The sequence below is a fragment of the Fundulus heteroclitus genome, chromosome 9, assembly GCF_011125445.2.
Source record: "Fundulus heteroclitus isolate FHET01 chromosome 9, MU-UCD_Fhet_4.1, whole genome shotgun sequence".
NCBI lineage: Eukaryota > Metazoa > Chordata > Actinopteri > Cyprinodontiformes > Fundulidae > Fundulus > Fundulus heteroclitus.
Window position 1 is genome coordinate 32525509 of NC_046369.1, and position 21833 is coordinate 32547341.

A 21833-nucleotide genomic window follows, 5' to 3' on the forward strand; every position below is an offset into this window, starting at 1 on the left:
CGTTGATTTACTATCCGATTCAGATTTATGGGAGCTCTGCAGGTTCTTTAAAAATTTTTTTTATAAAACTGACAAACAGCAGAAAATCTCAGTGAATCATTGAAATCTCCTAGAGCAGGTGTGATGTATATTTAACGTTAATCATCCATCTCTGCCTGGCAGCTGTTTGGTTAATTTTTTAACTGCTTTATCACGATTTCTGCTTTTCAGCCATTAAAAAGATACTGTGCTGACACAGGGATCCAGGTTTTGCCTTACAGGTCACATTCCAGCGAGAGCAAACTGTATCCTGAGTGTACAATCCAAACCTTAGCTAAGCACAGAACTATGACCCTACAAAAAATGATCTTTGGACCTATAAAATGATTTACGGACAACAGGAATCATTCAAGGTGACGAAGCCTTCACATTACTCATTCCTATTAAAATTTTTCAACTTTTTATGTCAGAACCACCTTCTTCAATATTCTTTTTTGATGATTTAATTTGATAGACTATCACAACGTTGTGTGTATTTAGAGGAACTGAGTCAGATTTAACAAAGAGTGCCTTTAAACATCAGTTCTCAAATCTTGCCACATATTTGCTCTTTGACTGGGCCAGTTTAAGCCATAATTACATTTTGTCCGAGATTATTTGATAGTAGCTCTGGCTGTATATTTGATGTTTGAAGGTAATCTGCACAGTTTCAAGTTATTTAAAATCTTGACATCAGAGGTGTTGCTGTGCGCAGGGGCACAGCAATGATATCGATAATTATCAACAAATTCAAAACATATATTTTAAGTGCAGCCCTGGCCATTTTATGCTCTGTCTTAGCAATCTATTTTTAGATACAGAACACACAAACACTGAATTCAAACTCAACCCTTTATTCAACCAGCTTTTTACCAGAACTGGAAGTTTTAAAAAAAAAAAAAAAGAAGGCGTGCTCTCGGAGTGTTCCTGGATCTGTGTTTGTGATTGGTTGGGAGGACGTAATGACTGTAGTATTAATCTATATGGCTAAAACGCAAGAGGAAGGAAAGCTGTTCATCTTGGTTTTGGTTTATGATCTAAATTCCCCTAAAAACACAACAGTTTCTGTGGCGGTAATGTGCCAGGAAAAATATCACAAACTGGACATTGGAAACACTAAAGCGAATGTAAACAAGCAAGAATTTACAGAAACTGTAACTCCTACATATTGTCACTGCAACCGTGTTTAGATTGCTGCTCTAGGGTCCTTGCTGGTGTCTTTCCTGCTTGGCATTGTTTTAATGACAAATCTATTGTCAAACACAGTCATTCTAATATGTTTTAAACGTTCATTTTTTAAACTATTTATTGGTGGATAGCCTAAACTAATTTTCTGCAATATACTATACATAAATGATTATAAATAAAACGCACATTTATATCTCCTATTTCTAAATGTACTGATCACTTGGAGCACATTATCCATACACCCATCACCACCACACATAAACACATTCATTCACACATAGATGTTCAGACTGAAGGCCATGTGGGCTTCTGTCAGTCAGTGTGTGGTGACTGGAAAGTTGGACTCCATGAATCATCTGCTCCCCTGGTAGAGCCTTGAGTACGCTGGGTACTTCTTAAAAAGTGCCCAACGTACTCCATTAAACATTTTTGGGGTTTGCTATGTGTTCCTTTTTTACGGTGTGTGTGGTGTGTGAAACAAATGTCTTTTTTTTCTCATCTCACTGTAAAGCAAATCTACCTTTGGATTTTTATAAGAGTAACCTGAACTTGAACCTTTGCATTTGTTGGGATATATTTAAATACATCTACTCGTAAAAGACATGCAATCTTTTGGCAGATATTGTTTATGTTATTTTACATTAGAAAATTATTTTAAAATTATTGTTATTATTATTGTTTTATTGTTTTGCACTTTTAGAAATACGCATGCTACAGAACATGCGGACTACAGCTAAGAAATGTCTAAAAGCATTTATGCCAAACGGAGGCACATTAAGTAAAAAATATAAGTATAGGCCTGTATAAAGCATTTAATTAAAGAAGATAATTGAGATGATAATGCATTTGGTACCAAACTCAGAGTGTTCCCTGATTCAGGTAGGTCATCCATTTCTTCCAATACTTTCCCATTTATTAACAATGATTAATGAAAAAGTCAGTCTCTCCTTTATGTGCATTTGACTATTTCTATCCAGTGGAGATGATGGTGGGTCCACATTCATCCATTTGTGAGTTATGGCCTTCTTTGTGCCTGCTGATAGTATTAGTAGAAGATGTCTGTCTGATTTCCTCAATCCTTGAAGTAAATTATAGATAAAACACAGTGAAGTTGCAGGTTGAGTTTATGCTATTTAGATTTTATTTATCAACACTGACCAGTAGGGTGCAATCTTGGTACATTCCCAGAATATATGAGGATATACTAAGTTACTCCAACATTTAGCCTTTTCAAAGTCATTACATTGTTTACTCTTAATAGAAAAAAATGATTACAGTTAGCTGCACAGTGTGCAGTACTGTTGTCTTGCAGCAAGAAGGTTCTGGGTTCAAATCCAACCCTGGGTCTTTCTGCATGGAGTTTGCATGTTCTCCCCGTGCATGCATGAGTTCTCTCTGGGTACTCTGGCCTCCTCCCACAGTCCAAAAACATGACTGTTAGGTTAATTGGTCTCTCTAAATTGTCCTTAGGTATGAGTGTGTGCGTGAATGGCTGGTTGCGCTGCGATAGACTGGTGACCTGTCCAGAGTGTACCCTGCCTCTCGCCCATTGACAGCTGGAGATAGGCACCAGCACCCCTCACAACCCCAAGAGGGATAAGTGTGTTGAAAAATGGATGGATGGATTACAGTTAGAGAAAAATTACAGCTAGCTGCTAAAATCTGTGAGGTTAACTTTAGATAAGTGGCTGCTGTTTTGTCATAATTATGACTCGGTGAGTCATTTTTACTCACTGAGTACTTTTCATGGGTTTATCCAATCAACATGCTGGAAACAGGAGATCAAAGATAACTGGGTGGCTAAATTTGGCACATTTATATGGGGGGACTAGCATTAAAAACATTTACTAATTGGAATTCTTTTAATGAAAACTTTAATGAAAAACTGCAAGTCTTCGTAACAATATCCCTGCTACACAAAACACATGGCTTAATTTCTATTATTTATTTTCATCTTTGCAAAATTGCAAATTAGTAAAGGTATGCTCAATTTATTTTAGTTTAAAAAAATTAAATGAAAAAATAACACAGAGTTTAAAAACATTATGAAATGACTTCTGAACAAACGTATGCTTGATGGCTCACAACATTTTCTATATTTATTTATTTATTGTTGCATACTGCATATCTTTGTCTGGAGATTGTGCTACATGGATTGCTTTACCTCTGTTACATACCAGATATTTTAGTTTCAAGAATTCTGACCTTTTGTATATTCAGGATGAAAACAAATTGGTTTCCTTGAACATAATTCACAAACGTAAAATAATCAAGGATCTTTGATCCTGTGCAGAAGAAAGCAAGATAAACAAGCCCATATGGAAAGGATGTAATAATTTATGGTCTTTGTTTGTTTGTTTTGTTGTTTTATTATTAGGGGGAAGCACCAAAATTACAACAAAGCAAATTATGTAATTTCTGTTGCATTTCACATTTTTGAGAGGAACACACCAATCAAACATCGTGCTGTTACCCAATAATACATTTTAAAAACTGTACAAAAGGAGAAAAAAAAAATAAAAAATCCTAAATCCTTACGTTGTGGAGGGGGGCTATAATTTTCTGTGCTCTGTCGCCCCCATCCGGCGAGCAGCGGTAGTGCTACAATCGGCCACAATAGGCGGTGGGAGTGGACAAACCTGAGCTGAGCTGGCGGTGTGCCTTCACGGGCAATCACTCTTGTTGGCGCCGACACCGTTCGCTGTCAGCCGAACCTCGTTTCCCCCCCGGAGCTGAAACCGGAGCCGGTACCTGCAGGAAGGATGTATTGATCCGTTTGTCTGCAGAGCGCTTCTCCAGCGGATCCCTCCATGCGCCAGCCCCGGGAATGGATCAGGAATCCGCTGCGGCGTCTGGGGGCAGTTTGATCTCCCTGACCGATCATGAGCAGAGGTATTACTCAGGTCTCCACGCTCTGTGCCAGGCTGACGCTCCGGGGAAACTGTCGTCCGGCAAAGTGGCGGAGCTGTTCAAGGCGTCTCAGCTACCCCCAGAAGCCCTGCATAAAGTGAGTGATCCCATGTAGTGAGGAGGTGTGATGGGGGGGCTGCGGCTGCAAGCCTGCGCCCCAAACCTCACTGGTCTCACTCAGCCGCACTGACATCCTCCAGTTTATGACAGCAAGCTCTGCTTTCAGCATCAATGTCTGTTTTCTAGGTAAGGTGTCAGAGGGGTAGTCCTGTCCCCCTGCTGCCATACAGGGAGACAGTCTGTTATCATAGCTGTGCATCTGGGTTACTGTCTCCTCACTAGCATCAGCATCTCCTCCCAATGATGTTCAGGCCTTGTTTTTTGCTGTAATTTGTGATTTTGAAAGGGGATTCAGTGTGTGTGAAGGTTTGGACTGAAGCTGATGTCCTCGGCTGTCACTAAGGCCCTGAAAGACCTCCTGGTAGAGGTTGCTTTGCTCCCTGCAGTTCCTGACCTACAGCTTTGGATGTCAGGCTTACCTCTGAACCAACTCAGAGAACATCAGCCATGACTGTAATTTATCTTTGATCTTTATTAGGAGCTGCACTCACAGCGATAAACAATACCCAGTGTGGTATTTTTAACATGGTGTTTGATACGTAGATAAATGTCCAAAGCTTTTTGTCCCGCTGCAAGCACCAACAGTAGAGCATTTTTAGAACCGCCTTTATTGGAGTTACAGCCGCAAGCTGTTTGAGGAATGGTTCTACTATCTTTACACATCCCAAGACTGTTAACTTTCACCATGTTTCTTTCAAGCGTAGCTGAAGTTCACAAAGATTAGATTTTTTTTATAAATGCCGCAAATTCTTAGTCGGGTTTTGGTCTGGGTTTTAACCGGTCCATTCTAACAGCTGACAGTGCCTGGATCTAAACCATTGTCCTCCTGGAAGGTGCCTGTCCTTCAGCTTTTCTCCTTGGACGGCTGCCTCCGCTCCCATCAGCTCCGACCAGCGTCCCTGTCCCTGCTGAAGAACAGCTTCCCCACAGCCTGACACTGACAAGCCGTGTTCAGGGTGACGTGCATCGTTAGTTGTTCTTGTGGGCCGAAGGTTCAGTTTTGCTCTCATCTGAGAGCGTCATGTTCCGCACGTTTGCTGTGTCTTATACTTGGCTTGGGCTAAACGGTAGACAGACCTCTAGTATGGCTTTGTCTCTAAACAATGAGGCAATACCTATGCTGCTGCTGCTGCTACTGAAACCCAATTCACGGAGCAATAATTGTCCCGTCAACAGATTCTTTCACCTGCGCTGTGGATTTCTGCAGGTACTCCAGAATTACCGTGGGCCTCCTGGCTGCTTCGCTTATTAATGTCCCCCTTTCTGCAGCCTGACGTGTTAAATAGGCAGCCGTGTCTTCAGAGGTTTGTGGTTGTGCCACAGTCTTGGTCTGTGAGATGTCCAAAGCTTTTGGTTTTTGTTTTATAACAAAGTCCTGCTTCAGATTAGCCCTCCTCTTTGTCGGCTGGTTCTCCAATGGTCTCCAACAAACCTCTGATACCTTCACAAAACAGCTGGATTAATGATGAGATTAAATTACACACAGGCTGGTCCTACTGATCAGATGATTTCTAAACTTCTACTTCTGTTGCGTTGATTTTATTTGGATGTGTCAGAGTAAAAGCGGCTAAATGCAAAAGCACGCAACACAGGAACTGAAACCCTATCAATGATGTCTATCGCAGAATATCCCATTTAAATCCATTGAGCTTTGAAGTTTGTGGGGTGAAAATACTGTTGCGATGTATTTAACACCACAAAACGAACATAATTATACAATATTTGAAAAGAAATAGCAAAAGTAAAGAAAATCATCTCAGTAGCTTATCCTTTTAAGAAGAATCTCCATCGTTAACATGATTTAGGTGTTTGTTTGTTTTTTATTTTCTTTTTTTTTTTGCATGGCATAAAAGAGGTTTTAAGGGCTGGTCCCTTGGTTAAAACACATGGCCAGATCATTTTGCTGACCCAACACAGAAAGAGAACAACACTTCCCTAGCTCTGATGAACAACGCAGCATGTTGCTGCCGTTTCATGCCGCACTCTGTCCCAAAAGGGCCGGCACTCCTATTGTGAGCCTGTGTGGGTGTCAGGAAGTTTGGCACTGAGCTGCGCTCGCTTCCTTCCTGTCCGGCCTGGAAAGCCGCCACCTCGCGGGGGTGATTGACACAGAGCCCTCTGAGCGGCGGCTCAGCCCTGCTGCAGGATGCCTGCAGGATCGCTCCTGGAGTCGGAGCTTTCCTCACTGCCACCATGTCACACAGGATCAGAGGAGGGCTTACTTCCTCCTGGCTGTACACGCTGAGGTAGATCTCATTTCATAGTTTTTGCTTGTTACGTGGTGCTGTAAATACACTCTGATTTTTGTCAAGACAAAGAGCCCTTTCCATCAGGTCCTGGATGAATATTTCATGATTGCCCTACCCTGACCCGGCATACTGAGGAAGGATCCTTCTGTCCAGCTCGTGTTTACAGCTGATAAGTAGAAAGGCATGACACTTCCCCCTGCTGCAGGGAGACAAGCTGAAACATGATTGATGCAGACGGACTTTGGGTCACGCTGCTGTTGACTGAGATAAGTTCATTATTTTCTCCTCCAATCAGACAAAGGCTCCCCGAAACATTTTACTGGAGGACCACGAATGCATGCTCAGTGGACAGTGTTTGGACTGTCACCATGGTGCAGCCAAACACATCCTGCTCCAGATGTCAAGGGTAGCTTTGACCTTTTCTACTTCTTGGTGGGGAAAGATTTATAAAACTAAAAACAGATTATTTTCAAGAGTAGAGCAGAGCCATACAGTTAATCACGCATACCACTGCCAGAATTAGGAATCCTCCTAATCATTCAACCAAGACGTGTCTTTCTGATAGGAAAGGAGACAGGCACCTTTACAAAGGTTATAAAACCATATTAATATTAATGTGGGGGGGGGTCTGTTTATATGCATATTTTGATTAAAGATTTGAATTAAAATCCTTATATCCTTCTCAAGAATCAAGGGAAAAATCTGTTAGCATTAGAGTAAACATAAGCTTCCTTTAATTGATGTGCAGCTTTTCATGTGGTTTCTCTGATATTTTGATGATTTATCTTTTGTGATGAGCTCCAAATCATAATCATTTGCTCGCCTCTCTCCATAGATTTTATATCAGATTTAAGCCCGGACTCTGGCTGAGCCATCCATTAACATTAGTATTTAGAAGAAACGTGTTGGCAAAATTACAATATGACTTGACACCCAAAACTGCCAAGGATGGGAATACTTTTTTTTTAACATTTGCTGTTGTGCTTTTTTGCCCCCTTTTTTGTGCTAACAGAAAAGCTTAGTCTGAAAAGCAATTTGAGTTTAGCTGAATAAAGGAATAAAAAAGGGCATCCCTTCAGATTTTTTTGGGGAGGAAAGGGGTAATAATGCATGTCCCTGGCAGCAGGCAAAGTTTCCTTAAAGGCACAGAAGTGAAACCTGTATTAAACCCAAATTATTTAATAGTGTTTAAATTCAGGGGTGAAAGATCCAAGTTGTTTTTTTTTTTTAATGTCAGTACTTGTCCATACCTAGAATAAGGTTTTAATGCTGTGTATGTCTCACCATGTATGTTGGCATATCAAACATTCTGTATTATTAGAGGTCGATCTGGGAGGATATGAAGAACCTTTTGAGTAGGCTTTGGGTCAGTTTGGCTCATGTTTAAACCTTCAAAACCTGATACAAGAAGTAATTGTTGGAAATGTTCCACTTTTTACGACACAATTGTTTATTGAATGTATCTGCCAAAACAAAATAATTTTCTGTAAACATCGCCTGGTTTTTTAAATTTGTGTTGTGTCCAGCGTGACACATTAGGTTTTCATGTAATTGTCGTACTCAGATCTCACATATTATTTAATTGAACTGTATAGTTCAGTTATTTCCCTATTTAGTATTAAGTATTCAACTGAATTGGAGAGTTTTCAACATTTATTTTGGATGTGGTCCCCATTTGGACAAGGTGACTTCTACGAAATGAGTCCGACCCAAACCAAAATAGTTCTAAGTGGCCTCCTGTTTGTAGATTTCACTTATTTGAGAGAAAGCCATGCTTTCTTGTATTAGACTATAGTAAATTTCCCTTTTAATTAGCTTGGTTGTCAAAGCATGTATGAAACGCCCCCTTGGCAGGTATGAATTGACACAGAGTTGAAAAGAGACATCCTGAGGTAGACAACTCCATTTCATACCAAACCAGTCAGGTACACATTGTCCAAAACTGCAGGGGTGCGAAATGGCACAGGTGAGTAAATGGCCGGTAACCTTTGACGTACAGTAAGTCTTGTCAGGTCTTTAAAGTATATGTCACGGTGAATTAGGACAAAGGGTGCAGCATCCTCAGGACAGGACCCATTGCTTTTGCTGTGACGTTGCCACATTGTTTATTTATTTTACCACATTTAAAGATAACATGAGCACCTAGGGACAAAAGTTCTTTATCAGAAAGTAGGCCGGGTTGCCTTCAGTTTGAGCCATTCTGAACATTCAGCTCGCAGTAATCTTCATCAGCGCAGACAGAGCGTTTGCATAGTGAAGGATGAGATGAAGCAAAAGCTAATACCCTGTCATTACTGTTACACTTGAGTACTCACAACAGCCCGAACATGGATGTAATTTCAGTTTGATCACCCATGACCAGTGACTGGTTGGTCGGAAACTGAAAACTAAGATCTCCTTCTGATTGGGGAAACCTGATTAGGTCATACTGACAACATTTTCTGATGTGGAAGTTCTTACAGCAGATGAAGGGTTGGCTATCTTCAGTATCAATGAGGTGATTAAAAATAAAGCCAGAGGAACTGTGGAGGTAAAAATTATCCACAAGATATCGTCAGATATCGTGGCGTCATTTAAGCTGGATGAGAGAGCGAGCCTTTTAGCGGATAAAAGGAAGGCTGAACATGTTAGAACATAGTTGATCTGTTTGAACTGTTTGAGCTTTCTTCCTCTTGTCTGTCATGGAACATCCTGAGTTACAAAATGTTGGGAGCCTTCTGGAAATCTCAGAGTTAAAGGTAGAGTCTGTGATTTTTCTGGAAATGTAAGGAACAAACGCCAAAGTCCCTCTTTGAATAGTTGTGTATGCCCAAGACAGTCTTACCTGCTCCTCAGGGGATCACGTGAAAAAAAATCTCCCAAATGCAGTCTGGTCTTATTTCTTTGTACTGAGATCTTCCTCTTCTTCTCATAAACGTGTACATGGTTTGCTTCTTGTGACTCTCAGCCATTTTCAAAATACATGGTGAGAGGAGCTACAGTGAACGGCTAACACCAAAGCTAACTGGATACATAAACACTAGAAGTGCGCAGCCAGCAAGTGGAAACTATCAAGGAACATGCACACATACTGGCATTACGTGAGCGCGTCTAAATGATTGGCTAGTGGGACAACCAATAGATAAGGTGATACCCCCGGAACCTGAAGGACAGAGGGGGGCGTGGGCAAGACAAGACAGGAAGGTATCTGATTGGTTCTTTCCATTCGGTCAGTTTTTACAGGCCTGCAGCTTTCACAGAAATCTAATTTCTTAACCTCTCTCCTTTTTATGAATACATAATGTATTGACTACTGTCAGGGTGGAAGGACCGTTTCACCCAGTTCAACAAAAAGTGTTTCTGACCAGGATTACCAGTTATAGCTTTAAAGTACAGGATCTATGTTCTAGAAATAATACATGCACACGCTGTTATAGTAATGCTAGCCCTGCTAATTTCCAATTTGAGATGCCAAAGACTACTTAGAATATAAACTCCATAATATTGTTGTCTTTGATTAAAAATGGCAGATATCCTCCGTTTTACGACTCATGCCGTGGCAGCAAGGCTAAAAAGTATTTTGAATGCGGTTCTGATAGCATCAGAATGTGTGTTATAGCTCACATTGTGCCAAAATTAGTCTCGTCAGGGCAAACACAAGGCCAATACACTAGGAAGTGATGGGGACAATCGCCACAAAGTGCTAAAACAAAACGAAAAGAGCAGGAGAGTTGTGTGTGTGTGTATGAGACATCCTTTCTCATTCTCCTTGTAAACAAATGAGGAGGTAGGAATAATACAGAAAGTCACACCTGCGGTGGAGATACTGTATCTACACTAAAATGTTGGCATTTTTCCAATTGCCATGAACACCTTTACATCCTGAGGACAGACAGATAAGGGACTCGTCAGTCCGGTTTGTCAAGGCCTTCACCATGGCTCCTAGAATAATCTCCTCATCAACCCTTCTCTGCGCACACAAACACCGCAGGCTTGACCTCCACTGTGTGCTCCGCCTATAACTTGTTTTGGATGTCCTGTCCTGCTGAAGGCTGTTTTATGAATACAATGGAGGTCAAAGAGAATTAATCTCTCATAAAGCAGCCAGTGCGTCATGTACTTAACGAGCCCCTTAACCTGCGGAGGACACAAGCGGTCTGGGAAGATAATTTGTGTAAAATGCTTGTTTACTCGAAATAACTTTGGCAAAGTCAGTCATTTCTAATGGCAAACACGAGTGCTGGATAACTGTTTGTTTAGGAGATAAAAGTCAGTTTTATGTAGCTGAACTACTGTAATCATTGCAAACAGTCATAGGAAAGTCTTTAATAATCACACAATATTGTTTGTCAGTCTGCCATAATATGAACCTTGAATAAGCTGTATCAGGGGGAAAGAAATTATAGTTTATTTTGTTTGTATTAATAATTAGAGAGTTATGGATGATGGATTTATTAGAACACACTCACCATTGAGACGGAGAATATTCTACATAGAAGCTAAAATAAACCCAGCCTCTTTCTCAAGACTTCAATGGAAGTGGTGGCCCAGTGGTTAGAGAGGCGGACATTTGCATCTTGGAGAAGACCCAAAGTTTGGCGGTGGTTCAAAACTCAGTCTGTCACTCTGGTTCCCCGAGCAAGAGACCTGACCATAGATTGGTCAGCACACCCCTCTCTATGGGATGGGACAACATTTTCCCCCTGTGGGACTATAAAGGGAAATATTTATTTATTTCAAGACTTAGGTTAGTCCTGACATCAAGTTATGGAGGACATTGCCAGGAATGGCCAGCCTATTAAAATTACTCCTAGACTACATCAATAACTGATCCAGGTGGTCAAATTTGAATCCACAACTACATCAACACCGCTGCAGGCCACAGTTGAGGTCAAGCGTTTTGATTTAACGCCTGACCTTTGACTTCTGAAAAATATTCTATGGACTGACAAGACAAATGTGTAACTTTTTTTGGAAGGTGTGGGCCCCATCAAAGCTGGCCTAAAATAACAAAGCCTTTGAGCAAAGCATCCTCGTCAGAAGAGTCAAACATGGTGGCAGTAGTGTGGTGAATTGGGGCTGCTTTGCTTCTTCAGGGCCTGGAAAACTCGCCTGGGTTTATCTGATTGAGCTGTTGTGGTTCCTTGGACAGACGGCTCATGTTTGAAATCCCTCCAGCGTGTTTGGGTTAAAACAATTCTGCAAAGGAGGGTGGGCCAAAATTCCTCCACAGAGATGTAAAAGACTGATTAGTAGTTAAACTCAATGATGGGAGGGCCAAAGAGGGACCATTGAGTTTAACCAAGCAGCTACCTTTTCCAGTCCCTTTGAGTGAAATTCTCCTCTTGTATTTGTTTTACTTAGGGTATCTTTTTCTTAAAAACAGAAGAAATCTGCAAGGGTGCAAATGTTTTTTTCACAGTGCTGTATGGCCTTGCGTTTTACAGTTTCTTAAAGACACTTAACAGCAATTATATGTCGGTGAAATTGTTTTTCTTGGATGGCTTACGTAAACCCTAATCTCCTTTTCTCCCCTCAAAGCAGCCATTGTCCCTCTAATCACTAGACTGCAGCATACACTGACCCCCCCTGCGCTGCTTGTCCCTGACATACTGTTTGCTCTGGCTTTATCCCACTTCCAGAGTCCATAGTTTTGAACTACATCTTAATTTTATCCTGATATATTAAAAAAAAAAACACGTGCCATACACTTTTTTTTTTATGCCGTGTTTGCTGAAATGTTTTGAGTCAGGAACTATTGGTAGATCCACTTGGCTGTTGATCTGAAATGTCTTGTTTGTCTGTCTTTCCCAGGTGACCGAGGTGTGTGGAGCAAAGCACCTGGGTTACTTTGGTACAGCCCAGTTCTACATTGCCCTGAAGCTGCTAGCTGCTGGCCAGTCTGGTCTGCCCATCCGCCTGGAGAGCGTGAGCGGCAGTAAGTGTGTTGCTCACAGAGAAGGCGTCTTACGAGAGCAACAGGGGGATCAGGAGATTATCTTAACGTGGCGGGATTTGGTCTAATCTGGATGAGTGGGGGAGTTGCGTGGTAAGAGCTAAGTGGGTTTGGCCTCGTTAAAATAGTGCGCAGTCAGACTCGCCCCCCCGACCAGAAAGGAAATGTCTTTTCTCCACAGCAGCGCAGGGCTGTGTGGATTATAAGGGGAAGTGAATTCAGAGGCTTCTGTGTGTGGTGGTGTGTAGCAGACCTGTTGAGATGATCGTCCTGATTAATCCGCTTATTAAGTGACTGCAGGTTGCAGGAAATATTTACAAAGAATGTTCTGCGTGGACTTCAAATGTTTTTTTGTGTTTTTTTTTTTTTTAAAGAAAGTAATCAGTCGTAATTATTCAGGAATCAAAACTTAGTCTGACCTTGTCTCAGCAGATCTACCTCTGCCCAGATTTGCTGGGCTCAAGAATGAGCCAGAGTCGCGACACGCAGCGGCTCCTCCTGGCGCAGACCCCCAAGGGTCCGCACCCGGTTCGGTGGCCCGGAACCCGGCGGACAGGAGCACCTTCAGACACCTGGAAGCCAGCGCAGAGAAGAAGGTGAAGCCTGTAAGGAAACGGAGAATGCTGCGGAACGTACTGCTGACGGCCGTTTCTGACTTTTTTTGGCTACTCTGCGTGGAAATGAGATTTTCTCAAACAGAGATAGAATTACAATCAACATATGACGTTAATAGCACTACGGTATCATTGCATCACACTTAAAGAAGTTACATAGCATGCTCTGGTGGCCCATTGGGTAAATAAATAAATTTGTAAGATACAGTTAAGATGAAAAGTTTACAACCACTCACCATCCGGTGGTAATTTGGGGCCTTATGGGTGCATTTGAGCTGTTTTTAAGTCTTGAGTGATCATGCAAGAAACGTCAATGAATTTTTAAAACTAGGGTCAAAATGATACATACAGGCTGGAATATGTAGACGGACCCCCACTTATATTTGGTTGCATGTTTCCGGACAAATTCAAGAGAAACGGCACACCAACAAGCTTCTGGCATAATCCTGGAAGAATGTATTTAAACTGCTTGGTTTCTCTGGACGGACCTGGCCGTTGAGTGTATAATCTACATATTTTAAACAGCGCTGAGTTTAGAAGAGCCTGTTTCAACCATCTGACCCAGTCTGTCACCGGCAGAAGAGAGTCAAGTTGGTTCGAATGTTCAGAAAAGTAACAGAACCCTCAGACAGTTTAACATCAGTAGAGACTGTGAGGACGCAGAAAATCGAAACCTTCACGCTCGACTAAACTTTTCGGCTGCAAACATGGAGAAGCAAAAATTCCTCCTGGAGAAAAGTTTTCTGGTCAGACGACACAAACATCAGGCTGTTTCAAGGGTCAAGGTTAACCTGACTCAAGCCAGACGCATGTCGCTCCGCCTAGCTCCACTCACATACATCTGGGACACCGCCATAGGAATTGCCTTTATTGAAGGCTGGGCCTTATCAAAAATCCTTGCATATGATTGGATAAGCCACTTGTCTGTCATCTTTATCGACGTGCTATTTCAACCACTCACACCAAAGCTAACCCGTGACGCTGATGAGAGCGAGGCAGGAAAAAAAAACAACTAACTTGCGGCTCTAGTGGCACGCCTTTTATTGACAGTGAGCTGACAGGAAGAGGGGGGAAGACAGGCGGCAAAGCGCCGCGGGTCGGAGTTGATCCCGGGCCGACCACGTTGAGGACTAAAGGCCTCCTAACATGGTTTGTGCTAACCGCTAACCGCTCCACAGCGGACGCGGACGCGCCCCGGAAAACAAAACTTGCCAAATCCGGTCAGGAGAAGGGCGAAAACATGGTTGCCACCAACAAAAGCCTTCAGAGCCGTTCTCTGATGTTCTTTTAATGAAACAATATTAGGTAGATTGGACAACACGGAAGAAATAGCAGCATCAATGTTAACGCTTGCTTCCTCAACGAGCCGCTATTGCTATCAAAACAGTCTCACGTCATGGTCGCGTCTCCACTACGTCACATCTATGAAATGCCAGCCCTGCGTTCTGATTGGCCAGACCATAAAATTGGTTGGAGAAATCACTTTCTATGGGCGATGTCCCAGATGGATGTGAGTGGAGCTAGGTCAAGGTAGGGCTATCAGGCCTCAGAACACCGAACCAGCTGTCAAGCACGGTGGTGATAGCATCGTGCTGTGTGTTAATTGGCCGTCAGTGTTTTGCATTGCAAAAGTCAAACATCCCTGAGTGCTTATTGCTAGAACCTTGAAGATTGGATCCAACTGACTTTCATGCGGATCTTGATCCCAAACGCGCACAAAACTGGTTCAGGATGAGATGACGCAGGCTATCGTCGAGCTTCTGAAATCAGATATTGGTTAACCTTCCCCTAGAAGAACAACCTAACCTGACGTGCAGCGGAGGAGAAGGATCATGGTTCTGTTTTTGTGTGATTGATAGCAACTGTTTCTCCTCTGTCTCTGAAGGAGCCTTGGTCCCCGCCTCGCTCTCCATGCAGCTCACCGCCTCGCTCTCCCCTGGCCTATCGCGGCTACCCGTACTCCAAGCAGAGAAACGGCGTGGACGCGCAGATCCGTAAGACAGGTTTTCATTTTCTGTCACACCTGTTCTCTGTAACCAATAAACCCGATGATGCAGCTTCTTTAAGCTTGCCTGTGCCCTTGGGTTAAAAAAAAAATTAAAAAAAGAGAAACGAGCTGAAAGGAATGTATTTCTATCTGGCTGGTCAGACGTGTGCGATGGGTAGACGATCGTTACGTGTCAGTCTCAGGTTTCTCCTCCACCAGCGCTGTTTTTTCCTTCCCTGTCCTGCAGCCTACGACAACAAACCCTCCTCTCGGCCGGGCGCTCAGCTGGAGCAGCACTCCTCGCCCAGCCGTTATGTGAGCAAACCCGCTGTGGAGCATCCAGCCATGGCTCGGGTACGCTCAGGCTTTTCTTTCCCCTTTTTAACTACAACTATTCTAACATAAGGTCTAACTTGACTTTTTTTTTTTTTTTTACATCTGCTTAGGCTTCTTCCATAGAGAGGCTCAATCAGCAGGCCACAATGAACTATTCCGACGATGACCCCTGGAGGATGACAGCGGAGCAGCTGGAGTATTACACAAATCAGTTTAAAAGCCTCCAGCCTGACCTGGGGGCTCTGATCTTGGGTATGGACCCCCCCCCCCCCCTGACTCCCGTTTACGTCTGGAAAGAACTGGATGTGGCCCTAACGCCTCTGTTTGCTGTTTCCAGGAGCTGTAGCGAAGAACTTCTTCACTAAATCCAAGCTCCCGATACCGGAGCTCTCCCACATTTGGTAAGTGCCGACTCGGCGTGACGTCTGCGTGAGGTCACGTTGCCCTTCTTCAGCCGAGTGCCGCCTCCGAGGCACACGGAGTCCCTGTTTTTAAAAGAGACAGGACAGGAACTGCGCCTACCCTCCTCAGACTAGTTACAGCACCATGCCAAAGTAGCCAAAGCTCTTGCTGTTTTCCACATTTTGTCACATTAATGCTTCAGTGTATTTTTAACCGAGAATGTATGTTACATTTTCAACTCAAACTGCTATGCCTGACGTTTTGGCCCCAGAGGTTTGTCAGTGAACTTTAAAAGAACTAACAGCATCATAAGGACCGGGGAACACAGCGGACAGGTCAGGGACGAAGGTGCATATAGATTTGAATTAGAGTTAGGCAGTGTTGTAGTACTCGAGTCCGAGACTCGAACTCGAGTCCGAGTCATTAGCTAAATTTAGAGACTCGTGACTTGACTTGGACTTGAGCACTGATGACTCAAACTTGGACTCGGACTCCTACATTCAGATCATTCTGACTCGGAAATTGAATTGAAATTTTTATATCATTAGGCTATAATTTTAATATGTCATTAGAATATTATTTGGTGTATGATTTTAATATCTAAATTATTAGTGCAATGTGGTGGAGTGTGGATTTTTTTTTTGTTTAAAAACATGTAGGCTATGCTTACTTTAGTGTGGAACTTTGACTCGACTTGATCAATAGTGACTCGACTCGGATGAGTAGTGGACTTGACTCGGACTCGACTTGGATTTTCTTTTAATGACTTGGACTTGACTCGGACTTGAACACTGGAGACTCGAACCTGGACTCGGACTCGAGGCATAGTGACTTGACTACAACACTGGAGTTAGGTCGTAAAGCCTTATGTGACTCTGTGGATGGAGCACTGTTTAAATCATTACGTAAATATGGAATGACCACAAAACTACTTAGATCTGGCGGTCCGAGCATCCAAGGAGCCCATAGTAAGGTGCAGGAGCTGCAGAGATCTGCATGTTATGTTGGCTGGACAACTATTAGCCGTGAATTAATCGCACAAATCTTTAAGTTGCATCCTGTAAATGTACACTGCAAAAACGAAACTATAAATACGTAAAATGTTCTTAAAGTTAGTGTATTTGTCCTTGATTTGAGCAGGTTAATAAGATGATTAGCCAATGGAATAAGATTTTTGCACTTAAAACAGGAACAACTCATCTCCATCATCTTATTTCAAGTGCAGGATGTCTAATTATCTTATTTTAGGGGTCAAAATACTCATTCCATTGGCAGATAATCTTATTTACCTACTCAAATCAAGGATAAATACACTAACTTTAAGAACATTTTACTTAATTTTGGATCCGTTTTTGCAGTGTAGGTCTTTCAGGAGGAGTTACAAAAAGGAGGTCTTTGTTGAAAGAAAGCCTTAAGAAGTGAGTTTCTATCAGTTTGCTGCATGCAGTTTATTTGGGAGGAGGTACTCAGGGCAAATTAGTCTTAAATTGAAAACACTGGAGAAAAAATACTAGCACTATAAATCACCTTTGCTGTGAAACGTGTTGTTGGCAGCATAATGCTGGGGGATCACTTTTCTCCATCAGTGACAGAGAAGCTGATGGAGGGCTATGCTGGAGGAAAACGCTGTTGGAAGCCACAGAAGATCTGAGGTTGGGGTGGAGGTCCGCTTCACTGGCAGCAGCCCTAAACAGACAATGTCAAAAACGGCCTGTCAAAGCCGAACCCAAATCCAATTGAGCGTTTGTGGCAAGACTTGAAAATAATTTTTTATTGACATTCAGCATCCAGTCTACAGTAGACCTTGAGCTATATTGCAAAGAGGTATGTGCAACATTCAGTCTGTAGATGCCCAAAGGTGTTAGGGACAAAGGTTTGGGCCATGGGAGCCTAAACAATGGAGCGTATAGAGAAACTGCTCTCCTGTTTTGAAAAGTTTGCATGCATACTTAATATTTCTGCTCTCTTATTTCTTTCTTTCTTTCTTTCTTTCTTTCTTTCTTTCTTTCTTTCTTTCTTTCTTTCTTTCTTTCTTTCTTTCTTTCTTTATTTATTTATTTATTTATTTATTTATTTATTTATTGACCCAAAGGAATCTGAGCACTCCCTGCAATGCTGAAAAAGGTCTCTTTTAATCATTATCCTTTTTATTATTATTATTGTTTATGAGCAATTTTCAATACAATCACATTAAACGGAACAGAAGTGTACACAGACGGCGTGACAAACACAAAAACCAAAAATAAACAGCTGCCAGTTCCTGATGGCTCAGAGATAAAGGGACGCTAGGGAGAAACCTTTCACGTGAAGCTTATGGCGTTAAGGTATAAGAAAAACATACGTGTCGGTTCTTACAGTAAATCCTAACACATCCAATCAAAAGAAGTTAAAAATAGAGGAAGTAGGAGCATCTTTAAGCTGACATCAGTAAGCATAGCTGCAGTTACAATGTATGGATAATGTGATGCAGAGCGGTAGAGTCCAAAAAAACATCAAAATTAACTGAATATCATTGACTGATGTGGGCAATAAAAGACCCACAAACGTGTTTGTATGTAATAAGGGAATTGGAGAGAGTGTAACGAACGTCTTCAACATGTCGACATGAAAGCAGAACTTAAAGCATGGGGGGAGAAACTGACCTTCACTCCTTCAGAAAAGGCCCTTTGGCAACCACCATTCCAAAAGCAAGAGCCTTTTGCACAGAAGTCAGGAGATGAGGGTACAAATACTGTTCCAGGACTCCAAAAGTTTAGGACAAGACCAAAAATGATGCCCCGGTGTACCAATCCACTATACCCATCACATATGGATACAGCTGCAAATAATTGATCTAACTTTGTTTTTGAAAAATGAACGATGGATGGATGGAAGAGGATGAATAACTTTAAACTGGTTAAGTTGTAGCCTCGAATCAATAGAGCGTGTTTTAATCCCTCTCAGAGCTCTTCCACTGAGGTCTTCCTTAATGACCACTCCCACAGCTTCAGCCCAAGCATCCCTGGTGTGAAAGGTTGGACCTGGTAGAAGGTATAACTCAACAAATGAAATGCCTGGAAGATGAATAACCGGTCCACGGCTCATAAAACGTGTGTTGTACCTCATCGCACTTGTGTTTGAACTAGCAAGCCAACAGTAAATATTCAAGAGACCGCTCAGTGGTGTGACCAGGAGGCGTCTGCTGCTCCTCGGCGTTGGTCAGCATCCTACTGACTATTTCCAAACTAAATCTAGCTGTAACCTCCTCAAAACTGGCTTATTATTCAGCATATCACTTACAAAGTAATAAGGGGCTTTACGAGATTCAAACTCAGTATCTCCTGCGCTAAAATAGCGTTTTTACCTCCAAACCTCCACTTTCTCTTTTCCCACTGCCTGTCAGAGGTAAATGCTCAGTTTTCTTTATTGGAAATAAAATAATTAATTCTGGCCGCCTTCTTCAGTTATAAGTTAACTACTTAAAATTTTCCTGGTATGTAATTTAAGGGTGTTTTATGTTCCTTGAGACAATAGTTAGTGGGAAACACAACATAGAGGACAACAGCGTAATGAACTGCCAGCTAGTCTGTTCCTTTAAAAAGTGAACTTGTGTGGCCTTGCTGTCGGCCTCTCTCGTCTGAAGGGAGCTGAGTGATGTGGATCGGGACGGAGCGCTGACGTTCACCGAGTTCTGCATAGCCTTTCACCTGATCGTGGCTCGGAAGAACGGCTACCCCCTCCCAGAGAGCCTCCCTCCGACTCTGCAGCCGGGGTTCTCGCAGCGCGAAGAGGAGCAGATCCCCGATACCCCTGAGGTAGGCAAGGTGCCTGCAACGTTTTTTCTGCTAAAGTCGAGTCTCCATCCTGAATGAGGCGCTTCAAACGTCACTTTGCCTGCAGAGCTTGGAGCCTTTGATTGTCTTTGAGGATGCAGAGCCAAGGTCCTGTCAGGTGGTAAGGTTGACTGCTTTTTTTAAGCATGTGATTTTAAACGTGGCCTGTAGAGGGCACCAGCGAGCTACAGACAGGGGATTCTGAATCCAGGCTGCAGCATTTTGGCTCCAAGGAGAAGCCTTTAGTTCCTGAAATGCTTTGCACACAAGAGAAAATGCCCCAGTGTTTTCAGGCAGTGATGGTGCCATAATCTGCCCTTTAGGACCCAAGCGGTATAGGGAGGCTCGAACCAAGCGTGGCCACAAGGAAACAGGATTTGCAAGGAGAGTCCCTCAAGCAAGGTAAAAAATAGTTTAAAATTTTAATTTTTAAATTCAGCATTAAAATATCCGAATCAGCTTTACCTACACAAACGACGGATTTGTCTTCTATTCTACTTTGCTTTCAATGTACATACATTTTAATTACACACATATATAAAATTGCTGGGGAAAATAAGATTTTTTTAAATGTAAATATGAGTAGATAGTGCTTTTTTTTTTAAAAAAAAGAGGACAATAATGTTCAATTAGTGCAAACAAGCGTTTGCACTAATAAGCATCTCTTAGGGTACTCTGTTAAGTGTCAATCAGAGTGTGGCTCTTGTAAAATCCTAAAGTTATTTTTTTCTCCATCAGTACGTTTTTGTTTTTGAAGTTTTACAAAAGAAACGTTGAAAAGTGAGAAGTAACAAATGGCTTGTTATGGGTGCGGGGTGCTGGGTTCAGAAACTGACCGCACAAAGATGGACGGTCCCCGTTAGAAACTCCAATGCTCTCTTCCTAGGTGTTTGCAGCAGATTGGTACAAAAAGCGTGTGGTTTCTCTGCAGCTCTCCGAGCAGAATTTATCTAAATATTAGATGGGTCTGTGTCTATAATTTTCAACCTCAGTGGTTTTGTCTCAAAACCATACAATCTGTATGTTTTATTGTCAGGCCACCTTAAAAAAAAAAACGAGAGGTTTCAAAACAAATGAGTTAGAAATCAGTGACTTCTGGACGTAAACCTCTGACCGCCACTGTGTAGTGCACAAAGTGTGTAGGCCGTACCATTGAACTGATTTAAGGTTGTGTGTTTCTGGCCTGCAGACACGAGTGTGAAACGTCTGGCCTCGTCTCGAGAGAAATCCACTCTACAGCTGGGAGCTTTCCCTGAGAGGCCGGGTAATTATGCCAGCTCTGCTACCCTGGGGGAACACAGCAGCTCCTTCCCTGTTGCTGCGTAGCACACGTGGGAGGTTTCACATGAAGGCAGACTCCAGAGTAAAAACTCTCCACCCTTCTCATAGCTTTGATTGGATTGAGAGTCTTTTCCCTGATCTGTCCCTTTCATTACATTTCTAAAGCATGCTTTTCCCATTACTGACCCATTTTGCAGGTGCATCTTATGTCGGTGATGGTATTAGGGCTGGTTATGTGCAGTGTTGACTGAGCAGCCTAACCAAAGGGATGGCTTATGGCTGTAGGGAAGTAGCTGCTTCTCGTTAGAAACCTCCAAAACAACAATGAAAGTCTCACCGCCTTTTTTTTTTTATTTTTTGTTGCTTGTCACCTTTCCCTTCAGAGCCTCATCTGGAGTTGGACCCGCAGATGAGAACAAAAACAAGACAAAGGTAACGATCCGTCCCACTCTTGAAAAGAAACACCACGGTGCCTTGCAGAATCCTTCGTACGCCGTGAACTTGTTCACATTTTTTCATCCCAAGCATAAAACCTCATTGTATGTTGTTGGGATCTTATGTGCCAGGCCAACACGGAGTATTGCAATATTTTTGAGACGGGTTTTCAAAATGTCAAAAGCATAAACCAAAAAGTGAGACATGCATTCCTGTCAAGCACCCTTTTATTCCGATACACCTTAAACTAATTAATTGAGGCCGATCTAGAAAACAAATTCGCACCTTTCCAGTTTCAAGACAACTTTTCCTTGAAAAGCAGGAGAGTGTTCCAGTAAATGATGAGGACCAGCCGAAAGCAGAAGTCCAGACTTCAGGCTAGTTTTTAATCTAAACAGACAACAGACCAATATTTAAAGCAAATAAAAACAAAATTCTAAATATTTTAGGCATTTTATTACAGCACCTATTTACTAATTATATTTTGAACTACTTTAAAAGCGCCATCTGTGGAATTAAAAGATGATTTAGTTCAATCTAAAGACT

At 42.3% G+C, this 21833-nt stretch overlaps 1 protein-coding gene across 3 annotated transcripts in view; it reads left to right on the top strand.

Annotated features, from left to right (window-relative positions):
- Positions 1-3798: 3798 nt before the first annotated feature.
- The window catches only part of reps2 (RALBP1 associated Eps domain containing 2), a 35463-nt gene continuing 17428 nt past the window's right edge, over positions 3799-21833 (top strand). Inside the window, exons 1-12 of one of the 3 annotated variants that reach the window (XM_012861236.3) lie at positions 3799-4213; positions 12279-12402; positions 12850-13016; positions 14920-15028; positions 15269-15375; positions 15468-15609; positions 15695-15758; positions 19382-19553; positions 19639-19692; positions 19895-19973; positions 20761-20835; positions 21236-21284. In XM_012861236.3, coding sequence (XP_012716690.2) covers positions 4034-4213; positions 12279-12402; positions 12850-13016; positions 14920-15028; positions 15269-15375; positions 15468-15609; positions 15695-15758; positions 19382-19553; positions 19639-19692; positions 19895-19973; positions 20761-20835; positions 21236-21284 — 1322 coding nt within the window. In that variant the 5' untranslated portion in view covers positions 3799-4033. The remainder of the gene's footprint in view (positions 4214-12278; positions 12403-12849; positions 13017-14919; positions 15029-15268; positions 15376-15467; positions 15610-15694; positions 15759-19381; positions 19554-19638; positions 19693-19894; positions 19974-20760; positions 20836-21235; positions 21285-21833) is intronic. The other 2 variants (XM_012861238.3, XM_036141508.1) reach the window with 2 other exon arrangements.